The sequence below is a fragment of the Abramis brama genome (genome assembly GCF_963993115.1).
Source record: "Abramis brama genome assembly, chromosome: 22".
Lineage (NCBI taxonomy): Eukaryota > Metazoa > Chordata > Actinopteri > Cypriniformes > Leuciscidae > Abramis > Abramis brama.
The window spans coordinates 14,870,384-14,897,009 of record NC_139984.1 but is presented as its reverse complement, the minus strand read 5'-3'; the positions used below and the strand labels follow the sequence as shown (position 1 = coordinate 14,897,009).

The following is a 26,626-nucleotide window of genomic DNA, read 5'->3' as shown; positions in this document are numbered from 1 at the left end:
TGTTTGGACTACGTGAATATTTTTTATTATCATACATGCACAGCTCTTACTAGCTAGCCTCCATTAAACATGATTTCCATACTGGATAGTGAGAGTAAATGTTAAAAAGATTTTTATAAAGGTTTTTAAAAAGATTTTTATAAATGTTTTTAAAAACAAAGGATTTTTAAGCATTTGTATTGAGTTTTTTAAAACAAAGAAATGTTATGATTGTGCGCTTTCAGATTTCTAGTTCACTAATCAAATAAGCATATTTGTGTCATTTGTAATTGTGTCATTTGTGCACGGAATATATACAGGTATAGACAGCAATAAAATATTACTTTTTGCTTTTTTGGTTGTTACTCAAAACTTTTATCGAAACTTCAGCTTAAAAATTACTTGACAAAGAAAGTACCAAAACTAATTACATTGCAAGTGATTAGAAACACAGTGGTAAAAAAAAGAAAGTCAAATAAATATCAATGAAGACAAAAACAGGCCCACTCACAAACTCCTTTTGTGACACAAGACACATTTCTTTCAGTCATTGGGATAAAAAATACACATGAACCAACACAAATTCAATACAAATATCATGTTACTCTTTGTTGTTGCATGTTTAGTTTCATTGTGCAAATCTTAAATTTCTGAGTGCATCATTGTCATTTTGAACCATCAGACAGTCAATGTAATCCATCAAAATCCATCACATCAGGGAAAGAAAAAATTAATAATAATAATAGATTTTGAGAGTTCTGATACAACATGAATCCTTACAAATTCATTTAATAACAAATAAAAAACCTCAACATATAGTATCATTGGTGAGATGTCTTTAATAGCACTTGATATAAGCAAATTAGATATTAGTTTATGCTTCTTATATTTGGATTTAAGCAGCTTGTGGTACTTCAATGTTCAACCAGAAAAAAATCCTACATACAAAAAGAAAACAAATCCTTCTTGTTCTGTTACTTTATGAACAACCAAGAAATTGTCTTTTAATATGTCATCCTGAAAATCAGTGCAAGAATATTTTTTAGTGTAATCTCAAAGTGAAGTGCTTTCCAGGAATATCCTGTCTCGGGTGGGATTTCGCAACATGGCATTCAGTTGCAAAAAGTTCATTTTGTAAACCTGCTCCCCCTTCAACTCTCACTTGCATCTCTATGTGACCTCACACTTTGAAGCCTCCCTGTCCTGCGCTACAGTATTTTGGCACATTTTAAAATGGTAAAAATATTCAGAATCTATGAATACAAGAATCACAAGTTTTACATGCGTTACTATGGACTAGACCTAGATCTAGAACGTAAAATGGTGCTGCAGGATAAAACTTGGTTTAATAACACTACTGTAAATGGTTCGGATGTAAATTTATATCAGTGAAGTTAGTTTAAAGTGCAATTTAGAGAGATTTAAGGGTTTGTGAGTATGTTTTTTTTTTTTTCTGCAATATCTCTTTCTAACTGTGCTAAATTATGAAAAATACTTTAAAGGCACAGTTTGTAACTCAGTTTTTCTTTATGTATAACTGAGCAGCATTTCAATACACTATCTTTAATATAACAGCTTAACACTTTGTCATAATTTCTCCACATTTGCTGTAATTCTCTTTTACCGTTACATTTATATTAAGTGCTCTTTTCATATATTGTCCATGGCTTTTTCCTTGCAAAAAGGCTCTAATTTTTATACTTAAATTATACCAATAATTTTAGTTTATATGCATAATCTATTCTTAAATTAAGATTATGTTTGCTTTTGGTAGGTTCTGTTTATATAACTCATACTGTATGCTCTGATTTCACCTCTGACCTTTGGTCATTCATTGTGACATAGATGCTTTCAGTTCTCAGGAGTTTTAGGCTGGTGGGCAATGAGAGAGAATATATCATAGATGCATGTTGGGAACAATGTACTCCCGGAGGGACGGGGCACAGTGAACAGTGATGGTGTTGACCTTATACACACACACAGAAGCATACACACACAGTTTGAGGTGAGGTGCATTTTGTAGACTTGACTGAGGTCATAATTTGGCATGCGGATTGGAGATGATCTCAGGGGGGATGTCTTTGATTGGCAGGTCTCTGTTCTTCCCCCCACTGTCATGCCCTCCCACATCTGTGCTTTCACAGCTGCTCTGGGGAGACTCGGGGGGCGGCTGGTAGAGCAGGCTGGCCAGCAAGAAGAAAAAAGTGCCTAAAACCTGAGAAAAAGAGAGACAGAGTTTAGATTAGATTGCCCTTGGGTTCATTTGAAAAGGTTTCTGCGATTGATGTGAACCTGATCTAAAAGTGAACGGCTATTGATTATAAACAATAGGCTTCAATGGGGAGGCCGCATTAAAAATCTGGGATTAAAAATCTGATTTAAACGCGAAAATAAAAATATTTATGTGACAGTATCATTTAAAATGATACAAAGATCTGTATTTTAAATAAATGCTGTTCTTTTGAACTTTCTATACAGCAAAGAATCCTGAAAAAAATGTATCTCGTTTTCCACAAAAATATGAAGCAGCACATCTGTTTTCAACATTGATAATAATCAAAAATGTTTCTTGAGCAGCAAATCAGCATATTAGAATGATTTCTGAAGGATCATGTGACATTGAAGAATGGAGTAATGATAATGAAAATTCAGCTTTGACATGATAGGAATAAATTGTATTTTCTTTATTAAATAAATGAGACACTTCTTTCAAAAACGTTTAAAAATCTTACCGACCAACAGTAGTTTACTGCATATATAGTTGATTTTGTTTCTAGCTCACTTCTATGAGTCAGTATTGGTTTCTCAGGGAACCTTATTTTCATAATTTCCACATATTTTCAAGTGTTTTTCTCTACCTTGTAGATGATGCCTGCAATGAGCGAGTACTGGCTCATGGCTGAGTTGTGGTACAGATAACAGGAGCCGTATTCCCCACACTGCTCCTCCCACAGCAGACAGGAGATGTCAATCACCGAGCCGAACGCTATGGGGCCTGGGATCCCACCGAGAGTCCTTACTACGATCCACTGGATCCCAAGCCCAAACGATCTCTGACTGTCAGGAACACACCTGCAGGAGACGACAGTTACATTAATGACAAACATCTGCATTTTAATGTATGCCATTAGAGATCCTACTGTCTATTTGGAATGAAAAACTAGCTTACTACTTACTAGCTATTACTTATAATGATTTTTTCCAAATGTAAAGTGAAAGAGTAGGCATTATTGCACAATACATTTGAAACCGTAGTATGCTGCATTGTGGTCACATGACATAATAACGTTTATTTTGCATTTTTAGTCTAATCTACCATTGAAAAGCCAATAGAATGGTTTTTTTTTTTTTGGAAAGTCTCTTATGCTCACCAAGGTGGCATTTATTTGATAAAAATAAAGTAAAAACAGTAATATTGTGAAATATTATTACATTTTAATATAACTGTTTTCTATGTGAATATATTTTCAAATGTAATTTATTCCTGTGATGCAAAGCTGAATTTTCAGCATCATTACGCCAGTCTTCAGGGTCACATGATCCTTCAGAAATCATTCTAATATGATGATTTGATGCTCAAGAAACATTTACTGTTATCAATGTTGAAAACAGTTGTGCAGCTTCATATTTTTGTGGAAGCCGTGATATATTTTTTCAGGATTCTTTGATGAACAGAAAGTTCAAAATAACACCATTTATTTGAAATTTAAATATTCTGTAACATTTAAGGCATCCTTGCTTAATAAAAGTTTTTCTTACAAAAAATCTTACTGACCCCAAACTTTTTAAAGGGCACCTATTATGCAAAATTCACTTTTACATGGTGTTTGAACATAAATGTGTGTTGGCAGTGTGTGAGCAAAACCACCCTAGAATGATAAAAATCCACCCAGTGGTTTTTTTACAATCTCAATAAATCATAAGCACTGTCTCAGAATGAGCTGTTCTCGGTGCAATGTGACCCATAATTGCGCAGGCCCCTCCCACGACTGTTGATTGACACTTCAGTTTGAGCCCAGACCCGCCCTAAGTGAGCTGGACACAGAGTCCGCCATTGTTCGATGCTTGAGCAGCTGTAGACAAGAATGTCTCCTAAGTTAAGCGATTGAGGTGTGTTGTTGTTGGATGTAAGAATGAACATATCAGTCTTCATTTACTCCCGTTGTTACTCGAGGATGGATCTGTACTGTTTGTGATCAAGCTTACGGTCTTCAGAGCGACAGGACTAACGTTACTGATCACGGCAGAAATGAAAGTGCGAGCGCGCTCTTTATGACAGCTCATCGAGTCATTTTACGGATATAAGGTTTATCAGTTTATTAAGCACCCACTGAAAAGGTGTGTATATTTGTTTACTGTTAGTTCTAACGAGTGTTTTGTGTACTTCGCTGTGTATGTTGTTGATAATGAAAGAGAGAGAGAGTTTATGGATAAGACTTTAATGCTCACTTCTTATACTGTGTTTATTCAGCTCTTACAGAGATTCTCTGGAGTAAAACTAACGCTTCATCTTTTGTGTGATGTACAATAAACTTCACTGAACTCGTCAGTATATTTTGGTCACCATTCGGACAGGTTTTGCTACAGCAGGCTTGTATTAGTGGATAAAAGCAGATGACAAATAAGTTATAACCATAATTAAACTAAACTATACCTGTTCAATCTCCATACAGCATATATTCTCTGGCTCTGTGGGCATTATTGTCCGACTCTGAGTCGAAATGAACATCGCAACTGAGAGTTTCTGTTCTGATATTGTCCTGGCTCTGAGCGCGAGCTCGTGAGGCTCCGCCCCCTGGGCCGTGCAGCAGCAGTTAATTTGCATTTAAAGGGCACACACTAATGGCGCTTTTCCATTACCAGTACCAGCTCAACTCGACTCGCCTCGACTCGACTCGGCTCGGCTCGCTTTTCGCTCCGTTTTCCATTGCAGATAGTACCTCCACAATAGTACCTGGTCGTCATAGCGACGCCGCAGGAAACTGCCGTGACTTAATCTTTTACGCGAGACGCGCGAGACACACCCGCTACCCACACACACAGGACAATGGAGGAAATCGAGTGTATGCTGTTTTTGGATGTTTTTGTTTTTGTTGTTTTTTATTCAGGATACTCCGTCTGGCGCGTGCAATGATGACGCAGGGAATAGTGACGATTCTCGCTGACCAATCAGCAGTCTGCCGTGTTTTCACGTCACATTTTAGGCTCGCCTCAGCTCGCTTAGAACCTCGCCGGAGGTGGTACGAAAAAAAGTACCTGGAAGCAGGTACAGGTACAACTTTTACACAGTGGAAAACCAAACAGAGCCGAGTCGAGTCGAGGCGAGCTGAGGCGAGCTGGTACTGTGTAGTGGAAAAGCGCCATTAAACAGCGCGTTTTTCTGAGCCCCAAAAAATGACAATTTAAACGTGCTGTAAAAAATGATCTGTTGGGTATTTTGAGCTAAAACTTCACATACATACTCTGGGGACATCAGAGACTTATTTTACATCTTGTGAAAAGAGTCATAATAGGTGCCCTTTAATGGTAGTATATGCAGTGTCATACCTGAGTGTGGCAGTAAGTGCAGGGATGCTGCAGAGGAAAGTGAAGAAGATGACGATGAAGAGGAAGGTGAGGAAGGCTGGCATGTGATTGCAGGACGACACACACCTCCCTTCTTCAGCAAAACCTTGTTCTCCCCATGATATATTCCCTACCACACAGCTGCAGCCAGAGAACACCTATAAATGTGTAAACACACACACGAAAAATTCATAATCAAGAATAAAACTTGTTTTTATTCTGAGAGTGTAAACATTTTTATGCCAAATCTAGTTATCGTGACAAATTTTTATCTAAGAGTTAAAAACATTTTTGCATCTTAGTTTTAACACTTCAGTTTAGTGTTACGTTCTGAAACTTACAGTATTCCTTCATAGTACAAGGTCATATTTGGGAGGATAAGACCCCTTTAATTAAGTTACCTTACAAAATGTATGCAGTTATGTCGAGTTAATTGACTGATCGTGTTGTTAAATGCATGTACGTGGCACTGAGAGAGTGCTTGTGTACCTGTCTGCCTCTGGGGCTGTTCGTGTGGTTGAGGGAGCTGCAGCCGGCGTGGCAGGGAGAGAAATACATCACTCCATTCGCACCGCACACAGGGTTAAACAACTCCTCAGCACAGTGACATCCAATGTTACAGCTTACGGTCAGATTGCCCAGATCTGAGAAGCTGAAGGGAGAGAGAAAATGTTTAGTTAAATTTTGTTTCACCTCAACCAATCAATAAAACATTGTCAGTCAATCCCCTCTTTCCTGCTCTGGATATTAATTTAGACCATTATCTGTGTAATAAATCACTCACACGGCATATCAGACTTGATTGAAAAGGTTAATACCTACAGGCAGGGCTGCATGATAATAGTAAAACTGACAATCATGATTATTGCCATTTTAGAAATTTAGAAGATTATTGCACTTTTACATTAGCACAAATCAAGAAAATGTCAACCGGCATAGTACCTCATATAGTTCCCTGTTGGCCAATAAATTAACACACTCTTTACTGTACATTATAAAAACTAGAAAAATATAAAAACATTATAAAAAATATATATATAACCAGCGGGGCAAATAGCGCAGATGATTATTCTTAATTAATCTAGAGAAGCAGAAATTGTGATAACGATTTAAATATGATTCATCATGCAGCCCTACCTATAGGTAACTAACAGTTGAATTAATAATAATAATAAAAAATTGTCACTATTAATATCATAGAGACGTAACTCTTTTTGTTTTTCTTTACTAAGATCATCTTTTTCTTTTTTTGTATTGTATTATTAATCTGACATTTCCAGACTTGACTCATCAAATCAATAATAACATATCTGTCAAGCCCCTTTATCTTTATTGATAAAAACTGAATAAATCATGACAAAAACCTCCTGATGGGAAAAATGAAGTCTCTATAGCATTTCCCAGCATTGAGGGAGAAGAAAAAACATATGTTTATTCAAAAACAAAGATGCATATTAACATCAATTAATTAATTTAATTTTCCCCTCTTCACTTTATAGGACAGTAGACCGCAGTCAGGAAAGCAAGACTAATGGGAAACGGGACGGTGCATTTTTTCATTAAATAATAAATGTGCTAAATTAGCATGAAGTAGTTCATTTTGTTGATGCATTTATTTTAAAACAATCTCAAACTGATGAGGTATAGTTTTGATCTCATGCTGTAATAAATACAAATATTACGTTTTTTATTGTAGTGTTGTTTGCAGATCTGTAATGAGTTCAAAGTGTTCAGTACCTGCTTTTGTGGATTTCTGTCTGCAGGTAGAGGGCGCTGTAGTTGTTGTGTGTGAAGTTGCTGTAGTATGGGGTAGTTACTCCAGCCATGGGCAGATTAGGACAGTGTACCAAAAATATGAAGATAGCCATTAGGCTGACCATTGCACACAGCATGCAGAAACGGATGATCCCACGGCAACGAAGGTTCAGCTTCTTTACAATGAAGCCGCCCAGGAAGGTGCCACCTCCACCAGCTGGTACCACCATATACCCTGGAATGAGAAGATGGAGTTAAAAACAACTCAATGTATGTAGTTGTTTGTTATATTCTAAGAGTAATTTGAGCAAGAGGGTTTGGCATTGTGTTTAATTGTGATTTTTACCAAACCAGGTTGCTGCCTCTGAAGCACTCAGACTAAACTGAGACTCCAGAAATTTGGGGCCAAATGTGGACATCCCAGCTATGAGAGTGGCCTCTGTGGCACCAGCAAGACACAAAAAGATGAAGGTAGGGTTTTTCAAAAGAAGCAGCATTGACCTATAGAAAAAAAAGAGGGAGAGAGAAAAATTACTCCTCTACTCATTCAGTTGTCACAGCTACCATGGTGTTACGATGCTCTCTACTTTTATAGATGGATTTTATAGGTAGAGCAAGGGGGAATGGGATAGAAACATGACACAAGTGGACATCAGCAAGATGAGCCAAAAGAACATTCAAATCCCTCTTGTTGGATCCCAGGGACAGATAGGTTTGAGTGTCATTGAAACATTGCAAAGAGATACTGTGTTTCTTAAAATATAGACCCTAAAGGAAGCTCACACAAGGAGAATAAAATCGGACCAAGAACGGAGCCTTGAGGGACACCACAAGTGAGAGGAGCTGCACCCAAAGAGAATTCACCAGTGCTAAAAATATGTAATTTTTAAATAAGATGTGTGTCAAATGCTGCACTCCACTAACACAGTACACTTGCCGAAATCAACTGTCAATAGTATGTCGTTTGAAACTTTTACCAATGCCGTTTCCGTGGAGCGGTATTCTAAAACCTTGTTTTCATTCAAGCCCAAAGTATACTTCAGCCATCTGCGTGACGTAATTTTTGTCATCAGGAGGGTCCGCGGACTTATGGCGTTCAGCCCAATTTAGGTGACCGCATGGACAGTGCGGTGTATGTGCAAATGACTTGAGCGCTTTAAAAACAAAATCCACTAGATAGTGTGTTGTATCTTGATTCAGCAATATGTAAGCAGTTCACTTTAGAACATCAACGTAGAGACGAGGTAAGTAGAATGAATTAACTTCTTTATTTTACACAATTTCACAACATAGTGCTACTAGATAGTGTAGCAAATACACATTATTTAAATTCTGTGGATGACCATTTATGGATAATATACAAGACAAAAGCACAAATCAATGCTATCAATTGATGCTGTTGTATTTCTTTCGAAAGACTCATAGGTGAAATGCAGCAATTGTCTTTCAATGGCCTTTGAAAACTGAATGGAGGACAGAATAACAACTGAAGGAGGTTTTAATGATATCTAGTGGAAACTTGTGGCCAAATAAAAACTAGCACACCAAGTGAAAAACGACAACCCAATAACTTGTATGTGGCAGTTTGTTGGCTCTTTAAGAGTCAAAAAGTGCTAATCTTCAATCTCAAGAAAATTATCTAGGGACCCATCGCCCATCTGAATTCGCTGAACTCGGCAAACTAGAAAACTACAGCCTCAGCTCCTTCCCATCAACCAAGTTTCTAAATATAAACATGGCAGTACACTTATGTTAAAAGGTGGTAAAATCTGGTATGGCTTTCAATACGATTGAAAAACCAGCAGGGAAACCACTTTTTAGCTCACTTCCTCTCTCCTGTCATGTGTTCATACCTGGGCATGTCCTTTACTGTTTTTCCAAACTGAGGATCAGATGCAGTGACCTGACTGCCATCCTTCAGCTGGTGGGCCTCTGAGACACGCATGGCCACATATCGCTGAGAGCCTGCAAGATAAAGAAAGTGAGACAGTTATTCACACTAATACTATACTGCACTGTACTGCAGTCACTTGACTTCTGCGCTTATGGGTAGCACCTGGTAGCTGGCGTGGGTAACCCAGTATAGGCAGAGCGATAACCAGAGCTGCTGCTCCTCCTGCCAGGAAACCAATCCACCAAGCTCCCACCCACAGTGGGTTTTCAGGAGTCAGCTCTGTCCTGAGGGAAAGAGTGAGATTTTAGCATTGGAAAGTTTTACTGCTAATAAAACTATAGAAAAATATGTTTGTTTTTTCATGCAAGATTTCAGTTGAAATGTAAATTTAACCCTCACTAAACTGGTTTTTTTTTTTTTTATTTCCAAATGAATAACCAATTTTCATACACTACACATGTACATTATACATTTGTGATGCCTTAATTCATTTATAGCATTTACAATGATTGATTTTAGTTTTTAGCTTTTTATTTTAAATTTATTTAGACAAAATAGTATATAGTTTTAATATTGAACAGTTATCAGCCATGGCATGAAAATTAACAGCCTTTTGGCCTTTGGCCAAAAATTTAATATAGGTGCTCTCTACATCGAATTGAAGATAAATATAAAATCACTTTTTTTTTTTTTTTCTACAAGAAAGTCATGAGGATGAGTAAATTATGAATTTCTTTTCTGGGTGAACTACTACTTAGCCACTTACGTTTGGTCGATCTCTGTGTAAATGTTGAGAAAGAATCCACCCAGCAAGTATCCGGCCGCAGGTCCTACAATGGCGGCTGTGTAGAAGATCCCTGAGAAAACAAAAGCAGCACATCAAGTCTCTGTGGCTCTCTCCATTGCCCCTTGAGTCATATAAAAGCTGGTCTGAGTTCACAGACTTCACACTGATTCATGTTTGTTTTCAATCAAAAGGTACAGTAAGATGCAGTTTGAAAGTTCCGGTAACTATGTCTGGAGTGGGGGGCAAGCAGGGTAGCGATTGTCCTCAATGCAATGGCCTTTGATAAGTGGACGGTGGGGAGAAAAACAATGGAATGAGGTTTTATTTATGTCTGCCGTGGAAACTAGTGGGGCTCACTGATAACGACAAAAGAGAAGCGAGTAGGAGTGTCAAAGCCTGAGTTAGACAAAATGACAGGGTTCAGTGAGGGCAAATATGAATTTTTGAGTGTTTTTCCATGTAAACTATAAGACAATTGATTTTTTGGTGTTGTTTTTCTTTTTTTAAAGAATATGGATTCTGAGTGCTTGAATACATTTAGCTACACATTTACACACACCCTCTGATGAAATCATGTCCAATCAATTAATGGGCATGCACCAATATTAGAACCCTGAGAAATCTTTATTACATGTGAGTAAATTCTGTGTTATTTCTTTCCAAATTCTGATTTCCATTGTAATTTTTCTGAATCTCTGGATTCCTCTTTAATACTTTTATTTAATTTTAATAATCAAAAAGCATGTCTAATCAACTGAATTAATAATTGTATTAATTTTTTTTTTTTAAATGGTGCCCTATGAAATCTGTTTTACAGTGTTTGTCCCAAACACTATTTTAATTTTTCCTAATTTATCATCAAAATGTTTTGTAACAAGTACAACTAAACATTTCACATGAGGTGCTGCACAGCAGAGGTATTCTGTAATTTTGTAAATTCTGTTGATTGTGTGACTTTTCTTAAATATTTTAATAAATATTTTCTTTTTTTTAATTACTTTAAGTATATTTTACAAAACGATAGTAATATATTTGTCATAATTTCTTTATAGGGTTCTTTTTTTGATTAATTGTACAGACCTACTTTTTATTTATTAATCCAAATTTCCCCAAATTTCATTTGAATCATATAACAATAATATACAGGGCCATACAGTAATAAAATGCTGCACCATTCATTCTAAATAAATGAGAAAAATGTACGCAATGTACCGTAGGAAAAATGTATATTCCTTTGGAAAACTGCTAAAGATTACATTTAACAGTGTTATTAAATCAGTGTTTTAATATTTTGTTATAAGTTCATTTTAGATGACAGAAAAATGTAATCTAATTTTCAAAATAGGGGAAATGTGCAAACAGAATAAAATATCTAATATCAGTCTGTATACAGTATATGTTTTATGTTTTTCATGGCGTCATCACACTCACCTATGTATACAGGTGCGTAGTTTGACTTGACATTCTCATCTAGGTAGGTGACCCCGAGGGTGTACAAAGGGGTTGCCCCAACCCCATGAAGAAACTGGCCCAGCATAAAGACGTAGCGGTACGCTGACAGCCCACCTTCCTCGCCGACACATGCCTCTGTGTGATTGGCCGAGCACAATCCCATGCGCTGTGGTACTTTCACCTCATATGGTGGTGTGGTGAAATGGGGCAGGGCAAAGACCAGAGACCCCAGTGCCATGATGAGCACACCCCAGCCCAGCCATCGAGGCTTATGACCCGTACCACCAAAGTAGCTCACGAATGTCAGGCACACACAAGCAGCAATGTCGTAGGAGCTCGCGATAAGTCCCGCCTGTAATGGCAAAACAAATAACACATTGTGTTAATAATGCTGCGATGTACACTTTCAAACTAGCAGTGGATACCAAGGCTGAATCACAATTTGAATACAATCTATTCTACAACGTGTCTTTTGGGCCATGCATACTTTTTGGACTATTATTACCAACAAAACATTGCGACATACAAGATGATTGGTTTGCAATACTTCTATGATTAAGTATGAAATTTTAAGAATACATACATTACTGTTCAAAAGTTTGGGGTTTGTAATGTATATTTAAACAAAAAAAAAGTGAAAAAAATAAATAAAGCAAGAATGCATCAATTGATCAAAAAATTACAGTAAATACTGTTCTTTTGAACGTTCTATTCATCAAATAATTCTGAAAAAAAGTTACACTGTTTCCACAAAAATATTAAGCACCACAACTGTTTTCAAATATGATGATAATAAGAAATGTTTCTTGAGCACCAAATCAGCATATTAGAATGATTTCTGAAGGATCATATGACCCTGAAGACTGGAGTAATGATGCTGACAATTCAGCTTGCATTACAGGAATACATTCCATTTTAAAATAGATTAAAATAGAAACCAGTTGCCAGTTATTTTAAATTGTAATAATGTTTCACAATATTACTGTATATTTTTGATCAAATAAATGCAAGAGACTTCTTGAAAGAAAATCAAAAAATCTTACCAACCCCAAACTTTTGAACGGTAGTTCACTTTATCATCATTAGCATAATTAGTAGAAGTATGAAATTGGGATTTGACCTAAGGTTAAGCAATGTTTTTCATCTAGAAAGTACTATACTACATAAGTGTTGGGTGTCAAATCAATATTTTAAAATGCTGACTGAACATCCTTTAAAACAGTGAATGGCCAAGAGAACAGTAAAATTTCATAGTTGATAAATATTCAACATCAGTCGATACTAATACATTTAAAAATCTCATGCATATAAACTTACATGCATTATAAAATATATAATGCACATAAGCAATATGGTACCAATATTTTATGCCAAACTAACTTGACATTTATATTTAAAAACAAATTGACCTGGTAGCTGCGCAGATCAAAACGTCTCTCGATGGAGGTGATGACGGTGTTGATGAAGCCGTTGATGATCATGCCCTGGAGGAAGGAGGCCACACAGAGGAAGAAGAGAAACCAACGTGGGGTGTTGAAGGTCTGGATACACCGTGGGCTCAGTGCTCCCCATCCACACAGATTCTCAGAGTCCGTTGGGACAAACTTCAGCCCAACGGGTGGCTCTGTGAGCTCAAGTCCCAGTTTGCCTGTATTGTGGAACACAGTGAGTGCATCTCCAGATGGGCTGCCAGGCACAGAGTCCTGGGACTCCACGGGGCTGGGATTGTCTGGACCGGGTCCCAGTGGACTATCATGTAGGACCAAAAGCTCTTGCTTGGAGCTGAAGGAAGTGTCATTGTTTAACAGGTGGGGCATGGCCCCAAAAAGGGGGCGCTGTGACAGACTTTGTGAAGAATAAGAAAACAAAACTTTTCCACAGGAAACACTGTTTCTGTTCTATGTGGACAATAATCCCTTTACAGAGTTTCTTAGTGTTTAAAGTGAAGTCATACAGGTCTTGTAAAACTTTATTCTGCAAAGAAGAGGGAGAAAGAGACACTCAATAAGTTTGTAGCCAACTTCAGTAAATTCTCAGTAAATCATCAACTTGCTAAGCTCCAAAAACAAATCGAAAGTGATAAAATTAAAGACTTTTCTCTTTATTCAGTGAAGTGAACTGTGATGTCCAAACGGACCCCAAAAAACTCTAATGAGCTGGGATTAGTTCTGCATGCCATCCTTGTTCCACAAAACACTCTTTTGGGGACAAACACCAAGCATGCCAGACTCACACTGCACTCCTGTTTTTTGGCAGAACCTTTCCTTCACCTTCTTCAGAGTGCAATGACCTACAGTAGCCTAGAGTATTTTAATATTCCTAATTCAGACCTGAGCTGATTAGAACTATGCAAACTAGAGAAGTAAACTAAAGCCTTCAGCGTGAGACCCACGCAATTAACACTTTCCTAGCACCACATATGCACCACATCCATATTCTCACGCAGTGAAAAAACTTTGCGGATCAAAGATGACACAAGATAGAGCATGTTACTTTTGATATGAAACAAAGTCTCAAATTCTGTCAATTGTATGATAAAAAAAAAAAAAAAAGCCGTTTTGTGTCTCTATAATGTGGCGTGACAGAACGCCTCAGTTCAAGCGGCACATAAACCGATCATCTCTTCCTCTTTACTGCCAGTTCACTAAACAAACCTGAATGAACATTAGAAGGTATGCTGAAAGTACAACTTACTGAAATGTAGCCCATCATGTCTCATGTAATCACTCAATCAGTGTTTCAGCTGAGCTACATCCTTAAAACAGCTTGTCAACAATAGCATAATGTAGCCCGATTCTTGGGCTCACAATTAGATTAAAAATCGTTTCTTGGGGTCACAATTCAATTAAAATCTATTCTTGTGATCACGATTCAATAAAAATCGATTCTTGGGGCCACCATTTGATAAAAAAAAAAAAAAAAAAAAAACTTTTTGGGGGCACGAATTGATTAAAAATAGTTTCTTAGCGTCACAATTCGATAAAATATAGAATTTCTGTTTTGAAAAATTTCAATTTGATTCTAAACTTGTTCTTGAACTTTAATTTATTCTGCTTGAAGCCCCCTCCTTATATATAAGAAAACCTGTGCCCCAAATTGATTGATATAAAATACAACTCATAGGTGCAATTCAACTTTAAAGTTGTTTAATTATTATTTTTCAATCACCTTATAATATCTGAATAATTTATATTTAACTATTTTATTCATAATAATTACATTTCCTGCCTTTTATTTTTTCAGGAAATTGGTAATACTAGCTATATTGTTTAGATTGGTTCCCCGGTACAGTTTTGCCATGTCTGTTTATTATATTGTGTTTTTTAAGCGTCACACTGACTTGCCTTGATTATCCACAACAATGAGGCTTGACACAGATAAACAATGAAATAACATTTAATAAACACTAGGAGCCAAACAAAGATACATACCAACACGAAATGCTAACACAAGACAAAGAACAGAAGACAACTGAGGGTTTAAATACACAGTAGCAATAAGGGACAGGTGAGACTCTAATCAATTAAACAATGAATAACTATGACAACCAAGAAAACAGGAACTAAACAGGAAAAGAGAAACTAGGCAAAACAGAACAGAAAGAACTTCAAACTAAGAGTCCCAAAATACATAGAGCAAAACAGTGATATTAAGTGGTTTGTTTAGCCTTTTTTTGTGATATCTGGCAACCCTTCACCTGGAGCTATAATGAAAAGAAGAAAGAGTTCAGAAGAGAGTAGAAGGAGAGCAGCAGTATGCAAACTGAACAGCAGCTACTGTTAGTGGAGTTCAAATTATACACACCTTGTAACCACATTAGGGTAACATAGATAACAAGATGACCCCTCCCACCCCCCACACACACTTTAATTGTTTTCTCCTGACCATAGATGGCACAAAATCTCACCTCAGCGCTTTTGATGAAAGGCTACACTATTTTTTATTGTGTCATTTCAGCTGAATATCAATATTTGTGGGATTTAGTCAAAACAGTTTTGAGGTTAACTGATCTAATTTTGTTTCTCTGGAAAATAGAGATTTTTGACTTGATTTATGCTTATAAACCCTTTTTTTCCGCTTAGCTGCTATTTTCTCGCAGCAGCTAACTCTGCGTCCTTCATTATTTTTCAGATGCATTCGCAACATTAAAGAAAATCTATAAACTGTATTGTCCCATGAGGGGAAATTATGTTAAAATTACATTCTACTCATGCAGTGGTACACATGTGCTGTATTCATTGGGTAGACATGCATGCCAAACCAAAAGAGCCGTACCAAATATTCATATGACTGGGCATTTTCAGTTTATTCTTTAATACAGTAGAGCTGCACATTCACAGAAGGGATTGTGGAATTATGGACACCTAACCTAAGTGGTTCTAAAGAGTCAAGAAATGCTCAGCTTTGTGCACATGAGAGGGAAAAAAGGCTGGACAGCAGTCATTCGCTTGCAAAAGATAGCATTTTTCAAATCTGAGAATCATGCATATATATGACACAAACACTTTACATGTGATAAAATATGTGGAAGGACACCACAAGCTCAAATTTGCCCTTATTGTCTTTAAGAGCCAGACTTAAAAGTTCAAATTAAAGAATTAGAAGGAAAAAAAGATCTAATTACATCAACTCAATATCATTATCCTTATCCTTGGCTCAAGTGTTAACAAAAGAAACGACGCTGAGAATGCAACGGTGCCATTAAAAAGCACAGGCGTACAAACGTAATGTGTGCTATTTTAGGCAAGTTTTACCTGCGTAAAACCATTAAGAGATTTTCAGTCTTCTTTGTCTTTAACCCTAAGCTCAATTTAAGTTAATAATCTCAGCCTGTTTCTTAAAAGACTTTAAATTCACGCAAACACACACTACTATGCAAGTATATCTTATTTTACAATGTATTTCATTCCACATTATAGTCAAATTTAGATCTAGACCTGCCTGTGTGTTGGTTATAGTATATGTACGCAGCATTCCATTTTAGACATTGTATTTTATTGTATTATTATAATACAACAGGTATAAATAAAATGTTATATTGTAATATATTAACATTTTAGTTTTGCCTAGATAATGTGAACAATGCATTGAATAAAAAGTTCCTGTACGTGCAAATGAACCTGGCCAGTCTACTCAGATTCAGATTTTATATAACATAATTTCCTTCAGCTTTGTGTTCAAGCAATGACATTGTAAAATGATAGAACAAAGTTCACTCTAGTCGTGCACAAAGAGAGAGAGAAATGCAAACTTGGCGGACACTTTTATCTAAAGTACGTTCCAGGGCAATAAAGTTTTATCAGTACCTGCATTCCCTGGAAATAAAACTCATGACCTGAATTTACAAATGTATCACATATTACAGCCAAGAACAGCATTACAGTTGTCACACTGAAATAATAAAAAAAAAGTCACTTTGCCTACCTCTGTGCCTCAGATCACGCTTCATTGATCTAAAAGGGTCTGAGGGTTTTATTGTGCACGAAAGAAGAAAAGACAAGAGAACAAGGAACAAGCAAGACAGTCCCAAATGGGCGTTACTCCAGCCTCTCACTCCTTCACATCTATGACTCAAGCAGCTCTGACACAGTCCTGTCCACTGTATCTACCTGGAATGATGATCCACCTCATGCACAGATGTCTCTTCTTAACTCATTATGCTTCACTCACACTGTATGAATGTGTTTGTCCAGCATGGCCAAAGATCAGGACCAGTAGGCCTGGACAAATTTGTACTTGCTCTGCTAACACTGTACCCTACCTACCACAAATATAATAATTTGTCTTATGTTTCAGGTGATTGGCTAAAAAACAAACAAACACACACAACCAGGATGTGGAACTGAGCGTCCATGAGTCCTGTGCTAGCCGAGAATATAGGTGAATGGGAAACAGCCTTGACACATTCAGGTTTTTTTTCAATAACACTCTCCACATATAGAGAGGCATTGCAATTATTGATGCAATGAGATGAAAACAGAGTTTGTTAACTGTACAAGCTCTTCATATAAGGCCTTGTCCACACTAATACGTTTTCATTTGAAAACGCATGTTTTTCTCTTCGTTTTGGCCTTCTGTCCACATTGAGATGGCGTTTTGGTCAACGAAGACTGATCTTTTTGAAAATGCTCTCCCAAGTGGATACATTTGATAAACGCCATTTTCGTGTTGTAGTGTGGACTATGAAAATGGAGGTATTTGACACGTTTAGTCATGTGACAAATATTGTACCCATAGATATCTATGGTTCCACCGGCATTGTTGTGAACTTTATTATGTCATCTCTCTCTGTATCATCTTGCGAATACTATGATCATACTATCAACATCAGTATGTGCAGTAAGGTGATTCAAGCATTTTCAGACGTTTCAATGTGGATGAGCAACTTCTGGAATATGCTTTAAGACGCAAGTGTGGACACGGAGCGTTTTAAGATGAAAACACAGTTTTTAAATGTATCCAGATTAATGTAGACGTAGCCTAAATCATGCAGTGAAGCCAAACATCAGAATCGGGCAGACGGGTGTCATCGCAGTTTCTTGGTTAAGCTCTCAGTTAGTTTAGAAATATTAAAGTTTAACATAAACAAAACGAATGACCATGTCATTGCAATCCCTGGTTTTCAAATCTGACTCTGACTCATTTGCATTCATCTATGAATAATGAACACATGGTTGAAAAGTTGTGGTGTGACTTTAACATTAAGAGTATTGGTGGTGCAGCTGAGGCTGTGTGAGTGAATTTTTTTCAGTGGTCTTCAAAAGAGGTCTGTGTTCATGCTTTGTTACAATGAGATTAATAAAAAAGTGTAATTATTTGTTATTGTGTTCTATGAACTCTTTCATTTCTAATTTTAAACGTGTGATCAAACGGAGGGAAGGATAAGATCAGTGAGAGTTTCAGGGTGGGAACATGTGTTTGTTGTGGAATGCAGGTTCCTTCCCTTTTCTTTGAACCGTGCTGGATGGTCATACGGTGAGATATGAATTACAGAGAAAAAAAAAACAAGGAAACAAAGCAAGATCAAGAGAACGCCACTTTCACTAAGGATTTCTAGGAAGGAAGCGGTATCTGGTGAATAAGCATTCATACAAACGTCTATTTTTATAAGTTGTGTAATAGCTGATTCAGCTGCTGGGTGTACGGGTTATGCTTAGTTTCATTGTGTTTTGGTTTGGTTTTCCCTGTTGTCATTTGCCTGTGTTCCTAGTTAGTCTCAATGGTTGTTAATTTAGAGTACCACACCTGTTCTGTTTTCCCTTGATTACGCCCTTGTATATATATACCTTCAGTTCATTCTGTTCTTGGTCCGACATCATTTGTGTTTGCATCTATGTTATACTTGGTTGTGTTTATTTCCCCCAGTGATCTCCTGAGTGTTACCTGTTAGATTTAATAAAGACGGTTTATTATATTCTCCAATATAATCTGCGGAGAAGCGAAGTCATGTGCTTTATTGCAGCGCTTTATGTGCATGTATGTACAAATCATCAGATTCATCAAGGTTGCTTTAGATTAACAGCAGCAAAACCATGAACCCTATAGCAGACAGTACAGTATAGTGCAAGAAAATTGTGATTTAAACTTATGATAATCATTCTGATAAAACTTTATTGAAAACAGTGAATCAAGAATGTGACAATCACAAACCTGATAACTGAAATTGCAAGCATGTTTTCTCCAGCAAATAAAGCTCCATACAACAGGTTCATCTCTCTGAAATTATGGCAAAGCAAGTCAGCCTATCAGAGTTGCTGTTATCCTGCACTATCACTGACTGCAGAGCTATACAAACCAGCCCATACTGAGGCTCAGTACAAAACTCAATATCAGTAAGGACATGTCAGTTAAACAGCCTACAGAATCAGATGCTAGAAAAACAAGTGAAAGTTTTGTGAGTTAGCCAGCCCAACACCTTAACCAAAATGTGGTTTTAGAAATCAGAATTCAGAATTCAGTCAATATGCCCCCCTTTTTTTTCTCTACCTTTTTCCATGATCTTTCTAGCTTTCGATGAGCCCTGTCTCACCAGGGCTTTGCTGCATGGCCTTATGGGATGAAGTGATGTGATGGGGCCAGACAAGGGAAGTCTCTGACCCAGCAGTGACTGCTAATCTCACTACATCCTGCATAGATACGGGTACCATCGATTTCATACATGCACCACAATTGCAAATATAAAAGCATGCATGCAAACCAGGAAACCATTTTAAATTATTAGCTACAAAACTATGCCAAGTCCTTTACACTATACAGTACATATCACCTGACCTGAACCTGTTCGGTTGGATGGATAGATAGATGATTTTCATTTACTACATGTGTGTTGTATATGTAGTTCTCTTGGTATCATGTGTGCAGCAGACTAAATGTCCCATATCTCCAGGGGCTTTTCTCATCATTTAGTTGTAAACCTGTAGGTGTAACCAAGTGGAATGAATGACCTACAGTAGCAGCCAATCAGCTTCTCAGCACTCCAGGTTTCGCCTCTGGCACTGGGCAATGTGGGTTAACAGACAAATTAATTTTTTTGTTTATAAAAATGTTTAATACAGAAATATTTAAAATACTTTTTTTTTCCTAGTAGAAATTATTATATAGTAATATAGTATAATTATATATATATACAGTAGTATCAGTTTTCTCTATCAGTGTTTTGTAAGTAGGTTTCAAACAACCAGTTCAAACACTAAATTTATTTAGTGTTAATTTAGTATCATTGAGATACTGTTATAGTTTAATTATTTTTTTGTTTTTATTTTTCATTTGAATTTTACAAAAAGTTTTAGTAATTTTTATTTATTTTTCTACAGTATATAATTTTGATTGATTTTTGAAAAAGTTTTAGTTATTTTAGGACATCATGTTAGACTAAATGACAATGAGCAATGCTATCTAATGCTGCCTTGGCAACTGAAATAAAAGAAAATTATGTTTTTTAATTTTATTTTATTTCAGTTATCGTTTATTTGATTTCATGTAACAAAAATGTTTTTTAATGATATTAGTTTTTATTAATATTCCTGATTTATACAATTTATAAATTACAATATTTGTTGGCCAATACTGTCATATTTACATAGTTTCATGATGTGTTATGTTTCAGAATAATTTTACAGTTTAAAATTTCATTCAATAACAGATTCCATTGTGGCAACAGAAGACTATATCAGTTGCTTATACAGAAACTGATAGATCTGCTGGTTCTGATTTAACTGGAACGTTTGGTTTGTTGTTACTACTGACTAAAACAAGCCTGAATATTCTATATTAGAATATTCTAGAATTATTTTATATTACTCTATATTATAGCCAATGGCAGTGAGCTACAGTTGAGAAATTAGTATCAGATGACATGTCAGTACTAGGGATGGGTACCAAAACCCGTTATTAACTTTGAAATACGTGTGATAAAATGTATGCTTTTTACAAAGAAAGATTACACTTCAAATATTGTTGAAACTGTAATTGTTGTTGATTTACATGTGAAAACCATTTAAAGGCACAATATGTAACTTTTTTGCTTTAAAAATAGCAAAAATCACTATATCTATGTTATATATTTTTTTTAGTTGTGTACTTACATTATCCCGACTGTTTCCAACAACTTTCAAACCAGGAGAAATTTGTAATTTAATTCGAGAAACGGCCCGTTTCTTTATTTCCGTTTTGTCGCCGCCAATGCCGTCATATCCGCGTTGTCCCTGTTTTCCGCTCGTGCTGCCATGGCAACCAGAGCTATGAACCAGAGCCGTCTGATAGTAACCAAAGCGACTGACGCGGACAACTTTGTAGATCGCAATGTCTATTTGCACGCTGTTGTTGTTTCGTTCAAACATTATGGACCATGGCAAGCAGACTTTGGATAAAAAAAGGAGAACTAAAACGAGAATCAATATCAGCGCTGTGTTTTCGAGATGCCGAGAGCTCCCATAGACAGTATATAAACGAGAGCTCCACGTCCGAGACTTCGACCGCTCCTACATGTTCTTTATTAAACAGGTGAGCACATTTACATAAAACTAATCAATGTTTTATAGTTCAACAATGATAAAATGTCAGAATATGATCTGTATGTTATTCTAATGTTGATCTAGCTTAACGCTACTGCTAGTCTCATACAGACAGACTAACACATACATTTCAACACATTCAAATGCAGTTTAGTGTGCTAGTGTAATGTTAGACCAAGTGAAACAGCGCTACTTTACCTCACAAGTTTAATTTGTCTAATAAACTGACCTGTAAGTAGTAATTCTGCGTGTAGTTCGGTAGAATGAAATGTCCATATTCCTTTTATATCCGCGGGACTCGCGTCGCGTTTGGAGCTGATAGCTGTCTCTTAGCAATCCCGCTCTGCTTCATATCATAGTCATGATAAAAACATCGATGTATTCAGTCATCCATAAACATTATTAGATCGGTCGGCTTGACGTTGACAACAAGATCCATAATTCTTAGCAAATGTTGCATTATCAAGCTACGCCTTTGTTATTGTAAATAGGTTAGCGACCCCTAGTGGCGAAAAATGCCATACTGTGCCTTTAATAAAATAGCAAAATATATTTACAAGGTAGATGTAAACAAAATCTTAATAGGCCAATATAAGCCTTCTCATTAAATTATTTATTATTGTGTTTTATTAGTGACACATTTGGGGAGAGGATAAATATTCCAAAACTTGCAAAACCCACATTTCTAAGATTTTTTTTTACTGAAAATTTTGAAAATTAGGCCCTATGTTCCCACAGCCCTATGTTCCCACAACCATATGTTCCCACAGCCCTATGTTCCCACAGTCCTATGTTCTCTCATTTAACTATGTCCCCTATGAAGGGTAGGTTTTAGTGCTTGTGCTGGTACAGGGATAGCCCAATTACATCCCAGACAAGTCTCCCTCCTGTGAGGGGTAGGTTTAGGTATGTTAACTAATTAAGCCCTAGTCCCCTATGAAGGGTAAGTTTTAGTGCTTGTGCTGGTACAGGGATAGCCCAATTACATCCCAGACAAGTCTCCCTCCTGTGAGGGGTAGGTTTAGGTATGTTAACTAATTAAGCCCTAGTCCCCTATGAAGGGTAAGTTTTAGTGCTTGTGCTGGTACAGGGATAGCCCAATTACATCCCAGACAAGTCTCCCTCCTGTGAGGGGTATAGGTATGTCAAACAATCAAGCCTAATTCCCCCACGAAGGGTAGGTTTTAGTGCTTGTACTGGTACAGGGATAGCCCAATAACATCCCAGACAAGTCTCCCTCCTGTGAGGGGTAGGTTTAGGTACAGTATGTTAGGGTTAGGGTTAGGGCTGTGGGAACATGAGGCTGTGGGAACATAGGGCTGTGGGAACATAGACATGCTCCCATTATGGCTATAAAGACATTATCTTTCACATTTAATATCGCCAGCCACTTCTATATATAATAATATTGAACCATTTGTCTGTGATGCATTTTTGCAAATCGCAGTCCAGGAGAGAGAGAGATTTCTCTCACGCGGAGCCACAGCGCACACAGCACGACAGCCCCTGCTTAATGAGTGACGATGGAGGACAGAACTAAACATTCAAACGTAGCCTGGTTACACTTTAGATCTGTGATATTAGTCTGATTTTATATTAGATTTCGATATTGGCTTCCAATGATTATAAAAAAGAAGATATTTGAGGTAAAACCATTAAAAACTATAGCCGCATTCTGTCTTGCGCAACTTCCTTCCCTTCACAGCGGTACACTGACATTTCTCCCTAAAACCCAAACGTAACGTCAAAATGCAGTCTATACTGTTGCTAAATTATGGGATGCGTTTGGTAATAAAAAGTCGACGCAATAGATGCTGTTCCAAAGGCGGCGTGCGCTCCAAAATAGACCACAACGAGGCAAGCAAATTATACTTTGGGCTTCGTGTGTGCTTCTAAACGATCAGATATACACAAAAATATGTCAAATTACCGTTTTGGAGATTCACTTAAAGTTTATTCACTTAAATACATTCTATGTCTTAAATGTGTGTAAATAGTTAGGAGAAAATATGATGTGTTATAATTATTAGATTTGCATTTGGTCTTAAAGAGGCAACAGTCTTATAAACCTGCTGACGATCGCTCCATTAATCTGAATCAAACAACAAAAGGCAAAGAGAAAATCAGTCGCAGCTCTTGAATGAATACATTTGGCTTTTATAAGCTTTAATCTATCTATGATTAACTATGCAGTGTTATTTTACATTTGATTACTTTATTAGATTTCTTTTTAGGCCATATTACTTACCTGAAAAGTAATGTCAGTAGACATTACTGAAATTAAAGCACTGTGTATATAATTTGTATATTTGTTTTAGTGTAAACTTTTTTTGTTTGACCATGTGTTTGTACTTTGTTTTTGTTTTTCGTGTCCTATGTCTTCTGTATATAAAACACAAAAAAGCCTGCACCCTTCTGCCTAACATAGATGTTTTATTTGTTTTGTTAAAGCATTGCTTTTTCTTTTGCTATAGATATTTATTTGACATTTCAAAATATAAAGCAATATTAATAATGTTCTAAAATGTTTTCCTTTTTTTAATATAACAAAAAGAACCGATAAGAATACTGTTAAAGTACCGGATCAATAAGCAGTATCGGTAAGAATAGTAATACCGTTAAAACCTTAAAAATACACATCCCTTATCAGTACAGACAGAGAATTACAAAAGGAGAAGGAAGTGGGTTTCCAATTTAGTAGAAGCTGAAGTGTCTCACAGCATATCACCACAACTTATTTCCATCATTCAGATCTTATAAACGCACAGTCATCATTACCAGTCCCTCACAAGCAGCAACAGACCTTTTCTATAGATACAAGACCACACTTCCTGACATCATCTCTGAATTACAAAAATTATTGTTATTGATAGGGAGATATTGATTTTATATAGATTTTTCAATATAACAACTGCAAATTATCATATCATAATAGGAAGTGCAGCAAGGTAAGGTATAAGCTTAAATCATATTTAATACCACTGTGATATCAATGAAACATTTGAAAAAAAGAAGTTGCAAAATAAAGTCTTTTTTCACAGACTTTTCAGTTATTAAAGGTGCTCTAAGCAATGTCGGGTGACGTCACTTCTTGTTGACGTTCGAAGTATTGTCAAAGAAAACGGAGGCTAGCTCGACCCTCCCTCCTCCTCATCCCATCCCAATTCATTCTTGTCGGTTATTGGCTGGAACACTGTTTGTTTTGTTTCGTGGTCCAGGCTGGGCCAGTTTGTTTTTCTTGCCGTTTGTGGAGCCTGGGCTGTCTACAGAGGCCGCGTTTTTTTACAGTGTGTTCAGGGGACAGGCAGCTAGCGGATAGTGAGGAGATGTTTGCTGGATGTGAAAAAACGTGTGACATCACTTAGAGCACCTTTAATATTGTAAATCTAGCATTTTTTTTATAGTTTCATTTACAAAAACTTTAATGTTCATTTATAACACTATGCTAACTGACCAAAATCTAGTTAACGCCCCTGGTAATAGCCAGCGATTTTTGATGCTATCATAGAAGTGCCCCAAGCACTCCCATTCAAAAGGCAATTTGACTGAAAATGAAAATACGGTCAAACTTAAAAGTGGCGTTTCCATTCTAATTATGCTTTTGAACGAAAGTTTGCCTCGGGTAGATTAACAAAAAGACCCTAGGTTGCATTTTGGCGAGAGTTACCCTTTAAGAATATGACAATCACAAACCTGATAACTGAAATTGCAAGCATGTTTTCTCCAGCAAATAAAGCTCCATACAACAGGTTCATCTCTCTGAAATTATGGCAAAGCAAGTCAGCCTATCAGAGTTGCTGTTATCCTGCACTATCACTGACTGCAGAGCTATACAAACCAGCCCATACTGAGGCTCAGTACAAAACTCAATATCAGTAAGGACATGTCAGTTAAACAGCCTACAGAATCAGATGCTAGAAAAACAAGTGAAAGTTTTGTGAGTTAGCCAGCCCAACACCTTAACCAAAATGTGGTTTTAGAAATCAGCCACCAAGTCAATATGCCCCCCTTTTTTTTCTCTACCTTTTTCCATGATCTTTCTAGCTTTCGCTGAGCCCTGTCTCACCAGGGCTTTGCTGCATGGCCTTGTGGGATGAAGTGATGTGATGGGGCCAGACAAGGGAAGTCTCTGACCCAGCAGTGACTGCTAATCTCAATACATCCTGCATAGATACGGGTACCATCGATTTCATACATGGACCACAATTGCAAATATAAAAGCATGCATGCAAACCAGGAAACCATTTTAAATTATTAGCTACAAAACTATGCCAAGTCCTTTACACTATACAGTACATATCACCTGACCTGAACCTGTTCGGTTGGATGGATAGATAGATGATTTTAATTTACTACATGTGTGTTGTATATGTAGTTCTCTTGGTATCATGTGTGCAGCAGACTAAATGTCCCATATCTCCAGGGGCTTTTCTCATCATTTAGCTGTAAACCTGTAGGTGTAACCAAGTGGAATGAATGACCTACAGTAGCAGCCAATCAGCTTCTCAGCACTCCAGGTTTCGCCTCTGGCACTGGGCAATGTGGGTTAACAGACTGTCCTAACAATACAGTAACATCATTTGCTTAGATTGCCATGTGACCACATTCAATTCCAGCCTTTGACCCGGACTGTAACATACTGTAAAAGTCTACTCTGGAAAATTAATTTTTTTATTTATTTAATTTTCAGTACAGAAATATTTACTTGTTTTTTGTTTTCCTATTAGAAATTATATATATATATATATATATATATATATATATATATACACACACACACACACACACACACACACACAGTAGTATCGGTTTTCTCTATCAGTGTTTTGTAAGTAGGTTTCAAACAACCAGTTCAAACACTAAATTTATTTAGTGTAAATTTAGTATCATTGAGATACTGTTATAGTTTAATTATTTTTTGTTTTTATTTTTCATTTGAATTTTACTAAAAGTTTTAGTAATTTTGTTGTTTTTATTTATTTATTTGTCTACAGTATATCATTTTTATTGATTTTTGAAAAAGTTTTAGTTATTTTAGGACATCATGTTAGACTAAATGACAATGAGCAATGTTATCTAATGCTGCCTTGGCAACTGAAATAAAATAAAATAATGTTTTTTATATTTTATTTTATTTTATTTTATTTCCGTTAACGTTTATTTGATTTCATGTAACAATTT

At 36.6% G+C, this 26,626-nt stretch overlaps 1 protein-coding gene across 1 annotated transcript in view; it reads right to left on the bottom strand.

Moving 5' to 3' along the window:
• Nucleotides 1–494: 494 nt before the first annotated feature.
• The window catches only part of slco4a1 (solute carrier organic anion transporter family, member 4A1), a 36,583-nt gene continuing 10,451 nt past the window's right edge, over nt 495–26,626 (bottom strand). Inside the window, exons 2-12 of the mRNA XM_084098542.1 lie at nt 12,842–13,406; nt 11,412–11,784; nt 9,960–10,050; nt 9,356–9,477; nt 9,153–9,264; nt 7,646–7,800; nt 7,282–7,534; nt 6,034–6,196; nt 5,527–5,702; nt 2,838–3,051; nt 495–2,194 (exon numbers count right to left, since the gene is read on the bottom strand). Coding sequence (XP_083954668.1) covers nt 2,015–2,194; nt 2,838–3,051; nt 5,527–5,702; nt 6,034–6,196; nt 7,282–7,534; nt 7,646–7,800; nt 9,153–9,264; nt 9,356–9,477; nt 9,960–10,050; nt 11,412–11,784; nt 12,842–13,249 — 2,247 coding nt within the window. The 5' untranslated portion in view covers nt 13,250–13,406 and the 3' untranslated portion in view covers nt 495–2,014. The remainder of the gene's footprint in view (nt 2,195–2,837; nt 3,052–5,526; nt 5,703–6,033; nt 6,197–7,281; nt 7,535–7,645; nt 7,801–9,152; nt 9,265–9,355; nt 9,478–9,959; nt 10,051–11,411; nt 11,785–12,841; nt 13,407–26,626) is intronic.